At 41.9% G+C, this 12,056-nt stretch overlaps 1 protein-coding gene across 1 annotated transcript in view; it reads left to right on the top strand.

Moving 5' to 3' along the window:
- The window catches only part of USP13 (ubiquitin specific peptidase 13), a 50,247-nt gene extending 44,194 nt beyond the window's left edge, over positions 1 to 6,053 (top strand). Inside the window, exons 20-21 of the mRNA XM_082288175.1 lie at positions 1,322 to 1,406; positions 2,031 to 6,053. Coding sequence (XP_082144301.1) covers positions 1,322 to 1,406; positions 2,031 to 2,124 — 179 coding nt within the window. The 3' untranslated portion in view covers positions 2,125 to 6,053. The remainder of the gene's footprint in view (positions 1 to 1,321; positions 1,407 to 2,030) is intronic.
- Positions 6,054 to 12,056: the final 6,003 nt, after the last annotated feature.

Raw genomic sequence — 12,056 nt, 5'->3', positions numbered from 1 at the left:
TAGAGCATATAAGCCCCTCCTGGCCTAGGTTTACTTTTTGTTCTGTTGCTATAAGATAAAAAGACAAAGAAAAGCTAGAATGTTTAAATTTTCAGAGGCTGAGCATCCTAAAGACAACACTGCTGTTACAGACCACCTGAGTTTCTGTCCTCCTGTGGTCTGCTGGGCAATTTGATAATCCCTTTAACCAAGTTCCTTATTCACAATACGACAGGTATAGTCACTGCCTGCGTGTTTTGTTTTTTTTGGTTGAGATTCTCTGTCATACTGCTGCTAAATAAACCACAAGATGGGGCTAATGTACAGCAGGCAAAGTTGAGAAGTAGGCAAAGAACCTCCTGGGGGTGTCACAGCACTGGAGTACAAAGCTCAGTGGCGGTGCTAAGGATATCAGAAAGCTTTTTGAAGGGTCTTTGGTGCCCAGTTCTAATGACTGTAGTATGTTCTAAACTTATACCTCTGATCTTGAATGTAAAGGTCTTAGGAAAAAAATTAACAGACAATTTGATTTCTCTGTCTGTGGTTGCTACTGTTACATTAAAAATACCAACCTTAAGTCTTTTGGAGACATGGGAAACATTGATTATCGTTAGGTTAACAAAAGCCCCAAACTTGGAATAATTATTTTTTGTGGTACTTAGCCTTTATAGACTGAGACCCTTTACTGAGAGCCTGAAATCCTGATAATCAACATGATTCTGTAAAATAGCTCCAGAAAGCCCTCTCCACCAAAATCCAGGCCCACGTCCTTATGCAATATCGTGAAAGAAGGTACCCTTTTCCTTTTAGTGCTAATTTGGGTGAATGGCATGAATGGGTGGGGATCAAGAGCCAGTGCTGAGTTCTCCAGAGACTTTAAGCACAAAAATTGTCCTTGTGTTAAAGGAAGAACTTTCTTTCCTGTCCTCTCTTTTATGGGCTGCTGAAATACAAACTTCTGTGTTGTCTTGATCACACGTATGAGCATAGCTAATTTGTGTGCAGAATGAACTCCCTGTTTGGCACTTTCTGTGGTGCTCTCTGTGAATTGGGAATGAATCTGCTGGTTTTTTCCTAGTAGGGGCTGTGATCACAGCCCTGCTGTATGTGCACAGGTCTGTGTGAGTTTGATTTGGATTGATTTGATGTTTGACAGTGAATCTGACCACTAGTTAAATTTGGAACATGCTGCAGTGTTAACAGAAACTGAGTTTGGGGATGCAGAGTCTGAGCTAGGAGTGCTTAGCTGCTTCTCCAGTATTAGAAAGAACATTTCCCCTGGAGTCATATTGCAGTGTTAGCAGTAAAGGACTCAGGGTGCCATTTATGTTTCTTAAAACAGGATATGAGCTGTTTGGGTTCATCAGCCACATGGGAACATCCACAATGAGTGGCCACTACGTTTGTCATCTCAGAAAGGAAGGAAGGTGAGTTCAGCTGAGAGAGACACATGGCATGAGCAAATGTTTGATTTGAAGCATCTGTACAGAGCAGGGCATGCACATGGCAGACAACACAGGCTGTTGCCATCTGTAGGTTTCCCACCAAAAAAATGAAAATTGTCACAGATATGATGAGTCAGTTCTGATCCCACTGAAGTCTGTGGTGAAATGTACCACTGGCTCTCCTGTGCTTGCCATTCCAAATCTCTGTTCAGTTTGGGGCATTGGTTCTGTATCTGCCATAGTTTATCTGAGCTCTTCAACTTCCTTTTGTTGCCCATCAATAGCAACCTGTGGAACTATGGGCTGATACTGGTGTTGCTGGTACTGTGGTGCTGATCTTGGCTGTGACGTTTTATATGCTCGCATTATTTGACATTGGGAATCCCAGATTTTCCTTCATTTGGGCTGTAACCACACATGCCTCTGAACATCCCTCCTCCTTTTCAATTCCTGACTCTGCCAGTAAACCTGGTTCGGCTGTTTCTCTGATCCTTTGTTCTTGTTGTAGTGCCTAATTTTAGATTTTAAGCTCTTTGAAGTTTGGGTCTGAGAACCTGTGATGATTTTTATACACATGGAATGTAATCAATCCTGTTTTCCTTTCAGATGGGTGATCTACAACGACCTTAGAGTCTGTGCCTCAGAACGACCTCCCAAAGACCTGGGCTACATTTATTTTTACCACAGGATACCAAGTTAGGCCTCAAATCTATCACCTGGCCTTAAGAAGCCATAAGCCTTTTTAATCTGCCCAAAAAAGCGTACAATAAAAATCTAAACCCAACAAAAGACCCCTAACCCTTGGACTGCCAAAAAGCAAAGGAAAACATGGGATGTTTATAGTGTATTTAAAAACAATCATTTGATGCCACCTTAAGTGTTAGATGGAAGATTTCTATTAGGTGCTCTATAGGACATTGTTTTAAATTTATACACCTTACAGGCCACATGGATTTCTGGTGGAGTTTGCAGCTAGTGTGTGGAGAATATGGAAGCTTTAGTGTTGAGCAAAAATAGCCCAGTTCAGCCCAGCTCCTGCCAGTTCTGTCCGTGCATCCTTTGAAGACCACAAACAAATCTTTGTGTCTTTGGGAGCCAGTGTTTCCATCCAGAGTCCAGACCACTCAGAGAAATCATTTGAAAGGAGGGGGTTTGTGGCCGTTCTTCAAAGCAGAATGTCTTGTTTCAGAGATTATTTTCAGCGCAGTGAGAAAAGGCAGCTGAAGTTGTATCTGTTGGAATTCAGTGGTACAGTGTCTTGATTTCACTTTTCCATGCATAAGCCTAAGAGACTAATGGAGACAGGAGCAATCTCCTGTCAGTGCCCTGTACATTTTTTGCCAAAGAGAAATTTTATTTTTGCAGACATAGGTCTCTTCATCTTTACTTGAATGTTTATTTTGCAAGTTCTTCCAACAGATTCAGGATTACAGATGGCTAAAAGCAGCAGAATTTCTGACTATGAAATTAAATGCACACCCTCAGGAAAGGCAAGGGTATTATTTAAATTTTGTTTTCTTGTGGGGGTGGTAAAGAAGGATTTAATGTCCCATTATATCTATGTCAGGGAAATTTGTATCTAGACCACTCATATGCCATCTGAAATCAACTTCCTGACAAAGTATTCATGGTGCAATCCTGCTTTCTGCTAAAGATTGCTTAAATACTGACTTTCATATCTGAGTGGAGGAAATTGCTTAGTAAATTTGCTGATTTATTGATTTACCCCTCTCTCCCTCCCTTAAAAAACCAAACCAAAACAACAACAACCAACAAGAACAAAAAACAAACAACAAAAAAACCCCTTGAACTGGTATTTCCAGTTTCTTTAAACTTGCAAATGCACCAATAATCTGATCTCTTCAACAGACACCTTCTAAAAGGTGTTTGATATCTCTGGCAGGGATGATGGGGTGGGTAGGCAGGGGCTGGCCTTTCCTGTCTTTTTTTTTTTTTTTTTTTTGGTGTTATTTGTTTTCCACAGGTGAGAATACATATGTGGATTTTAAAATTATATTTGAAAATACTCATTGTAGAAAAATTACAATGGTGAGTGCAAAACCTTTCATGATTCTGAAAAAAGAACAAACCCAAAGGTTCAGAGTGTTGGACACTGCTTAGGAGCTGTTGCTGGAGTTGCCTTGTACAATGTTACCAAGCCTTCAAAATAAATTGCAGCAGTCAAAAAAAAAAAAAAAATCCCTGTCTGCAGAGTGCAGAAGAGCCAGAGTGGTGTCATTACATTTTCTATGCAGTTAGTGCCTGCAAGTTTAATAGCAAAATTCAGGCAGCTCCACACTACAGAAGAGAACCCAAATCAAACACCTGGTTACGAGAAGGGCATTTTAGCTTTTTGCAGTGTCTGGGGAAAAATAAGTCTCCCTCTGGTCATAAAGCCTCACACAGAGCCAAAAAACACTGTTGATATTTGAATCAGGTTTTGATCTTAAAATATTGTGAGAGAAATTCCAGTGCAATAATTATGTAGAGTGTAAAGGTGTGTACTTGCTGGGAAAGCTCCCTGTACTTAGTGCTCTTATTGACACATTAGTGCAGTGTCCTAGAACATTAATAAGTGGCCCCTGTGAGATTCAGCTGCCTTGTAATTATTGAGCCACTAGTTCTGGATGAAGTAAAAGCTGCCAGTAATTTCTTTCCTTCTTCCAGAATTTGGATATTTGAGGACTTCACCAGAAAGTGGCAGGTTTGAAAATGGGATCAGCGAATTATGCAGTGATACATTTTCTATTTAAAGTGAAAGAGCAAAACTTCTATATATCTGTGGTTTTTAAAATTCTGGCAGTAGAAAAAGGAGAAAAGGCCTTTTTTTACCCCCTTCCTTTAGTTTTTAATTTTTTTTTAAATTCCCAAGTGTATCCCAAGGAAATTCAACGCAACAGCTTCCCCCTTGCCTCGTGAACTTTAAGGGCTATTTATAAACTACCAAGATCTGGTGGCTGCTGCCTTTTTATTTAGAAATGCTGGGTAGAAAAAGGCCAGCAGAGTAACTCCCATGTTCATTATCCAGCTGGAAGCATGGCTGGTCTCCTAGGATCAAGGATGGAGCTGGAATCTCACAAACTAATTGGTGCATCCCAGTGGTGGGGCTGCCTGGTCTCGGGAGGCACACTTGGAAGGTGATAAACTGGAAGTGGTGGTTGAAAGGGGAGGGCCCTTGGCTGGCTGTGGTGAGTGAATTGGAGCAGCTCAGATCCTGGAGTTCTTTTCTGTTCATCACTTCTGTGTTTTGCCTGCCCAAACCAAAGTTAGTCAGGAGTGCAGGGAGCAGTTTAGGGAAAGGATTACAGGTTTTCTAAAATTTAGCAGTTAAAAATATGTTAGAAGTTCTTCAGTCAGGTGCTTGAGGAACTACTTTATTCTCTCCCAAAAGAGTGACCTCCCTCCTTTTTTCAAGTGACTGGTTAAGTCGTCTCCCTTTTGTGATGGGTTTTGTGTGAAGAGCATCATGAACCTGGAGAAGCAGGATGTTAACTCCTGACTCCTCAGCCTAATGTGGGGGAGAGGAGTTTTGGTGGGTTTTGGTTTTTTTTAAACTTCAGCATTGCAGAAGCCCCGCTCAAACAGACTGTACTGAAGAGAAGACTGATCTTCCAGGCTGTGCCTGCTACAATCTGAATGTGCTGAATCCTGCCAGGCCAGGTCTGAGGGCACAGCCTGGGCACACTCCCTGTGTCTGGGTGCTGGAGGAGCTGCTGGGGGCTTGGTGAGCTGGGAGCTTCTTGACAAAAAGGAATGGAGGAAAAAGAATCACTGTGAGCTATTTGAGACAATCTAACCTGAGAATTATGGCAAGCCAGGAGCTGGCAGTAAATAATGCTCTTATTTCTCAGGCTTATTTTTACTTTTTTGTATAATACATTTAGGTTAGGAGATAGGAAGGAAGAAAAACGAATCAACTTTTCCTTGATTTCCTCTTCTCCTCTCATTCCTGGCAGCATGCTGGATCCAGTAGACTCCTCATTCTGAGACACAATCTCCAGTCTCCAAAACACATGTAGACACAAACTCCTATTTAATCTTCCTAGCTAAAACATAATTAGGATAAAAAATAATTTATTCAGAGCTGTGGTTTCAAAACAAATGTAGATGTTCCTGAACTCCAATCACTTGTAACCCTACTGGGTTCAGTGCCATTAACTCTGACTGACTTTGGTGTAAGTGAAACCAACATCAGCCCAGTTCTTTGACTCAGGCAGCCTCCACCAGGTCACAGCACACATTCAGAGAGTGGATACATCCAGAACTCATGAGATTTCTCTAGAAACCTCTCCAATTGATTCCTGTTGTTCTCCATCCTAGCAGCAGCCATTTTTATCCTCTTTGCTGTTTTCATACATTGGAAGTCTATGCAAAATATGTAACTGGACATTTTATTGTTTTCCCTGTCGCCCTTCCTACCTTAATGGCTGAGATTGGTGTCTGATTTCTACTCACTCTTCAGTGGTTTTACTGTTGTATCCTGGAAATGTCTGTCCTGGTTTACTTTGCACCATTCAGAGTTGTTTGCTTGAAGCACTGTTAACTTTCTGGAGAGTATTCGTCTGAGATGAGAAAGGCTGTGAATGACATTGTTGCAACTGTTTTAAATTAAAAAGAAATATTCTCACATCTGGTGACTCTGTGGATTCTTGCTTCTTTATTCCTGTCTGAACTGAAGAGGAATAGACAGAATGTGTTTTGATGCTGCCTCTCACTCTTTGTGGTAACATTTGGTGTTTTACTTGAAAAAACCCTGCATAGGGAACAGAGAGGTTTGTGAGAGTCTCGATTTCTTGTGACTCCTGGCATGTCTGTGGATTTAAAAAAATAAAATCCCCGAGCCCTGAGTGGTTATGCAACATGGCAAAAAATAGAAAACAGGTCTTAAGTTAGATTGGTTTGTTTGTTTTTAACTTTTAGACCTGTTGATGTTCTTTGATCACAAGAGTTGGCAATGTTTGTGTGGAATAGTGCTGTCATTTCACCCCAAATTTCTGCTTTATCACAGTCTGTAATTCCTCATATTCGCTTAGAAATTTCTTCTGCTGCTCAGTAAAGGAGAAGTCTGTTTTCCTCGTGTAAGGACTTCACATAGAAATGTGACTATTGGGACTCTGGTAGATGCAAGAGTAGGCTGAAAAAGAAGACTGAGGGATGACAACTTTTTATCACAGGATTACAGGACCAGCAGCTGGAGGAGACATAAGAGGTAAAGCTGCTGGGCTCAGTGACACTTCTTGGCATAGAAGTAGAGGACATGTGATGTGTTGAATGATAAGAAATGTAGAGATGGTTTGGCTTCTGAGGTCTAAACTTAATGATCTGTTTTGATTTCTCTCCTATCACAGATATCCTTTGTGACCATGGCAACTCAAGACACACTGTTCACACCACTTGTGGCAACTGGAAGAGGTGGGAGAGTGGCTCCCTGTACAAGCTAATGGGCTCTGTTCAGAATTTCCAGGAATTTCCTGTGCCTGCTAGCTTTTGCAGACTGTTTGTGGGAGGCAGTATTGGATAACTGACAAGTTACCACCCTCTGCTCCCCCTCACTGAAGTGGGAAGTAGCACCTTTGTGTCCCTCAGGTGTCCTACAAGCTTAACCTGAAAAAGAGAAGCACTGACAGCCATGGTTGAAGACAAATGCCATAAAATTATTGCATACAGTTACTGCATGACTGACAGCTGTTTGGAGGGGGCGATTATGTTTTCAGATGTCTTTACCAGTGATTTTGAGCAGTTTTTTATGTGGATTTGGTACTGATGCTTTTCTCCCACTGTCTTTGGCTTTAGGACAACAGTGCTGTGTTCCTGGTCTGGGTTCCCTATGGAGCACACAGCTAAAGGATTTTCCTGCTGCTGCTTTGTCAGTGCGTTTGAGCAAAAAGGACTAAACTAACCTTAGCATCTGCCAGCAAAACACACCAGTGTCAAGAGCCCACAATTAATTTCATCCTAACCTAAGGGTTAGCGGGGTTTCAGTGTCTGTTCCCTTTTGTTCCCTGGTGGAAGGTTCTGGATAAAGCCATGGGCAGACAGTTGGTTTTTCTGACAGAGCTTTCCTTCTGCAGGCAAGCTGTGGCTTCTGTTTGTTTTTCTGGAGCAGCCCACATGTCCATGGAGAGAGTCCTGCTTTTTCTGTAGCCCTGTGCTGTCACTGTCACAGCCCCTTGCTGGCTGTCAGCCTTTCTGTCCACAGCAGCACACAGAAATTTTTGTCCCTCATGTCTGTGCTTATGTTGGTGTCTCACAGCAAAAACACAGAGTAGGAATGACATCATCCTTGTCAGCACTTTCACCTCATCCCATGAAAGACAGAACTGAAAAGTGCTGAGAGCCAACTCCTACGGTGGTATTTGGGAAATTGCTTGAGTAGTGATTTCAGTCACTGCATCTTGGCTTTGGTTTTCATAAAAGCTGTTTTGTGGTATTACTGCTTCTGTTTTAATTATTGCATGGTCTTCAGAAAAAATGCTTATCTACTTTTTTCCTATTTTTCCTCATATGGGCTGTATGTACAGAACCCTTTGGGCCAGGCCTTAGCTGGTATAAATTCCAGTTGTAAGTATAATTGATCAACATGCCGAAATAAAAATCAATTCTAAAAATAACTGCCTCAGAGTAACAATGAATTTAGGAAAAATGAGAACAAAAGCATCTTTTGGACTTAACTTTTTAGCAGAGAAGTATGTTCACTTTGTAAACAATAGGATAGAAGACATTGAAAAAATCCTTTCAGTTGGAGACTTAGATCCCTTCTTTCAGTTCACATAATTGAAGTCAAGACCATTTTCAAGTTGAAAAGAGATTTTGAAATATTTGAAGCCACAGACAAAGTTTATTTTTAAAACATATTTAAAAATTGCACAGTTATAAATACAGGTAAATAAATACAATTTAATATGTGGAAAAGAACCCAAGGAAGGCATGCTTCCATTACAGTACAAAAATACTACATTAAGTGTGGTGCTCTGCAAATAGTCATCTATGACCTTAATAAATTTAACACATCCAGTATGCACATCATTCTTTTTTGAGGAAATAGATTATTTTAAACAGCAGTGCAGGGAAACACCAAATTAAAGCATCAGTAAACTATAGGTCTGTGTTTGATATTATACACAGCTGATAATGCACTAAGCATACAGAGGCAGAGTTACCTGTAGTAAGAAACTGACCTTTTACCCCGTATGTTCTTACATTCAGATTCTTAATCTGGGTCAATATGAGCCTTTGGAAGGGAATGTAAACATTCAGGTGTCGGGCTGAGCTCCCACCTCGGCAGCGCTGCCAAGCCCTGCCCCTGCACTTCCCCACGGACACCAGGAGTTCAGGGAGCACTGGAAGTGTGTGCAGCAGCAGGGCTCTTCAGATGGCCCAGGTGAAAGTATCTGCCAACCCTATAATCACTTCTTTCCTCTATGTTGGCTTAAAAATAAAGCCAAAAGAACTGATGCAAGATTGCAAAGGTTTTCAAACAGTTTACAGCATATAGAAGAAGCCACACAGAATGCCTCTCAAAACTATATAGTTTTATTTTACTCTAGATATGTTATACTCTGATATATAAAATATATTTATAAATTTTTTTAATTTTTCTGAATTTACAATAGCTTACTGATATTAAAAAGGCTATTTAAATTAAAGGTTTAGCCAATGTTGATGGCATTCTGTAAATGTAGAAGGGGAAAAGAGATCAAAGCACATCAAGTCTTGACCATGCAAGCTTGCTCAATGGGCTGTCACATATTGCAAGCATTTGTAAAGTTACAGCATATTTTAGGAAAATTTAGATTCCTTCTGTCTCTTTCCCTTGTCTAATACTTGTTACTTTGTGGGCTGAGGCTCTGAAACTTCCCATGGATTCTCTGACATGCCTGTTTTTTGTTTTGCCTGTGTTTGTTCAAAGTGTCAGTGATGTCTTCATGCATGGCACTCCTGTTCTCTGATTTATTTCACCAGTCCAAAAACCAGTAGAACCATAATGAAGGAATCTGATTCTAGCCTAGGTAAGGTTTGAATAGTAGATAATACTGTATTGCATATCCACCATTTTTTTTTCACAACGTGCAGTGCATTTTGTCTTACCATTTTTGTGAATACTTGGTTTATTATTAACATTTATTACATAAATTCACTGTACAGACTGCTAAGCTGACAACACTGGTGACCAGAAATCACATTTTTTCAACTGTGCAGGTAATTCATGCGAAAATAACTAGTATGTCTCATTTTGCAGATGCATGTTTGGGCAAAAGAGATCTACAACCAATTTATGCTTTGCTCCATTTCTCACTGGCTCCAACAGACACTGATTTAGGCCTCAGGCTTTGGCTCTGCTAGTCATGGCAGCAGTTGTTATTTCTGCCGTGGAGGCCTGTGCTCTGTGGATATTCCTAGGATACCTGGCTGTTCTGTGGTTGAGACTAGAGATGAAAATATGAAAATCCAAACAACCCAGCTTCACTGTGAAAGCTGTGAAGATTTAGCTTTTCAATTCTGGAGAGGGTACTAAAACATGTCTGCAAAAGCTGTTACTACAGATGTCTGTTATTAATTAAACACTTGAAGCAAACGCGAAACCCACAACACAAAGTGAATTCTAAGGATGGGATTTTAAAAGGGCTCTGCGTTTGGTCTAGCCTGTTCCAGATAATATGAACAACTCAGATTTGAGTTTGGCAGATGCAAAGGACTTTTAAAATATTCCACAGATGATATGAATCAACAGTTTAAGAATACCCTATGTGTGAGCCTTCTGCATGCATTCTGTAAACACATGCTCAGGTAGCATTGCTGCATGCTCGGGGTTAATATTGCATAGTGGTTACTGGTTAATGTAGTTGCATGCATTATTGTTGTGTGAGGTTTTGTGTCATTTGAACCTCCCCCTCGGTGTTTTTACAAGTGCAGTGATTTATCAGATCATAAGAAATTACCACTAGATACAGATATGTTTATGTGTCTGCCTAAAAGTCAAATCGGTTCTTCAAGCTGACATAAACCAGTCTGCGGCCACGAGGCTCCTCAGTTTAAAGAGGTCAGCCAGAAATGAGCCTTTTGCCTTCATTGCAAAGCCTCACTCCCCAAACAATCCCTGTGATTGCCTGTTCAGCCTGTGCAGTGGTACCAGAGCCAGCCCTCTCCTGGGAATACCTGCATGGGAGCTGATCCTGCAAAGTGCTGTGCACTCTTGTGCAGACCCCAGGCTTACAGTGTTCAGCAGCTTGATGGATCAGGCTTCTAGGTCACAAGTATTCCTAAAGCTTTGCAGAGGATGAGGACAGTCCCAAGCTGGGGTTAGGAAAACATTTTTTAATTGCATGAAATATAAAATAGAAAAAAAAAAAAGATTCAAAAACTTGGAATCAGTTACCTGGCAGTGATAAATCACCTCTGGAAAAAGAGGAGTAACAAGAAAGGACAACAGGGGTGGGACATGGTGATACACCATTGCAGCACTCTAATTGAGCCTCACCTCATAGATGCTGTACAGCATCCTGAAATGTCTGAGTCTCTCCTCTGCTGAAATTGATAGTCAGGATGTGAAACTGCTTCCCTAGACCTGAGCCACCTCGTGTTTGTGTTGCCTTCCTACCCTGGTGAGTGGTGTCCTCTCCCCTGCAATGTGAGACAGTGACACCGCCCTGCTCCCAGGTAGTGCAAGGAATGCTATTTCCCATCTTCCTTCCTTGCATACCTGGGCAAGTCAGGGATGGCAGGAGGCTTTGACTGGGTCGAGCTCCCAGGGAGTGCTGAGAACAGGACCCAGATTTGCTGTCTCTCACTCTCAGGCTCAATCTGCTACTGTTCAGCACCCGCCTTATTTATCCCACCTCATGCTTGGTTAGAAGCAGAAGTAGATGAATTTTCTATTCAGGTTGTTAATATGCTGCAGCCTCCTCACATGTTTCCTCTTGCTGTTTCAGGCAAGAAGACAAACTTGCCCTGAATATTTAAGGAACGCCAAGAGGAGGTCAGCTCAAAGCTGTATCTAATCCCGTCTGCTGCACTGACAGTGCTCGGCGGAGGGGGCTAACAGAGCATGATAAAGCCCAGGATCCTGCAAGTTCCCAGAAGTCCCAAGAGTTGCTGGGCCTGACCTGTTAGAGTGAGGTGACCTCAGTCTCCAGCCACTCTCCCACACTGACCAGGCCAGGAGTGTGTGAGATGTGTCACTGTCCCTATCAGCCTGCCCTGCTTTAGCCTTTCCCAGTGCCTCGGTCAGTGCCACGTGGTTGACTGGCCATAGGCTACCTACAACAGGAGAGAGCAGCTGGGATAATCTCCAAGGCTGTGCACCTCTTTGGACAGGCTTTGTAGCCCATGTCCTGCACAGCAGAGCTGAGATGGGCCGGGGGCTGAGCCTCCCCTGGGAAGGCAGAGTTCAGCCCTGGTGAGTTGTCTCAAGGTTGTACACACAACTCGCGCCAGTCCCATGGGTGTGGACATATCTCAGCAGATAAATGTAGTTTTGAGAAGGGTATCCCAGGATAAATCAAAAGCTACCTACTCAGTCTGTTCTTTTTGGAGAGGCTTGGACTTGCATTAGGCTTTCCTAACAATTTCTGTGTTACTCATGTACAGGCTGGAGAAGATGTTTAGTGAACTACCATGAGAATCAAATAACCC

The sequence above is a fragment of the Coloeus monedula genome (genome assembly GCF_965178545.1).
Source record: "Coloeus monedula genome assembly, chromosome: 10".
Classification (NCBI taxonomy): Eukaryota; Metazoa; Chordata; class Aves; order Passeriformes; family Corvidae; genus Coloeus; species Coloeus monedula.
Note: the sequence above shows the minus strand (reverse complement) of the source record. Positions and strands in the feature narration are given on the sequence as shown.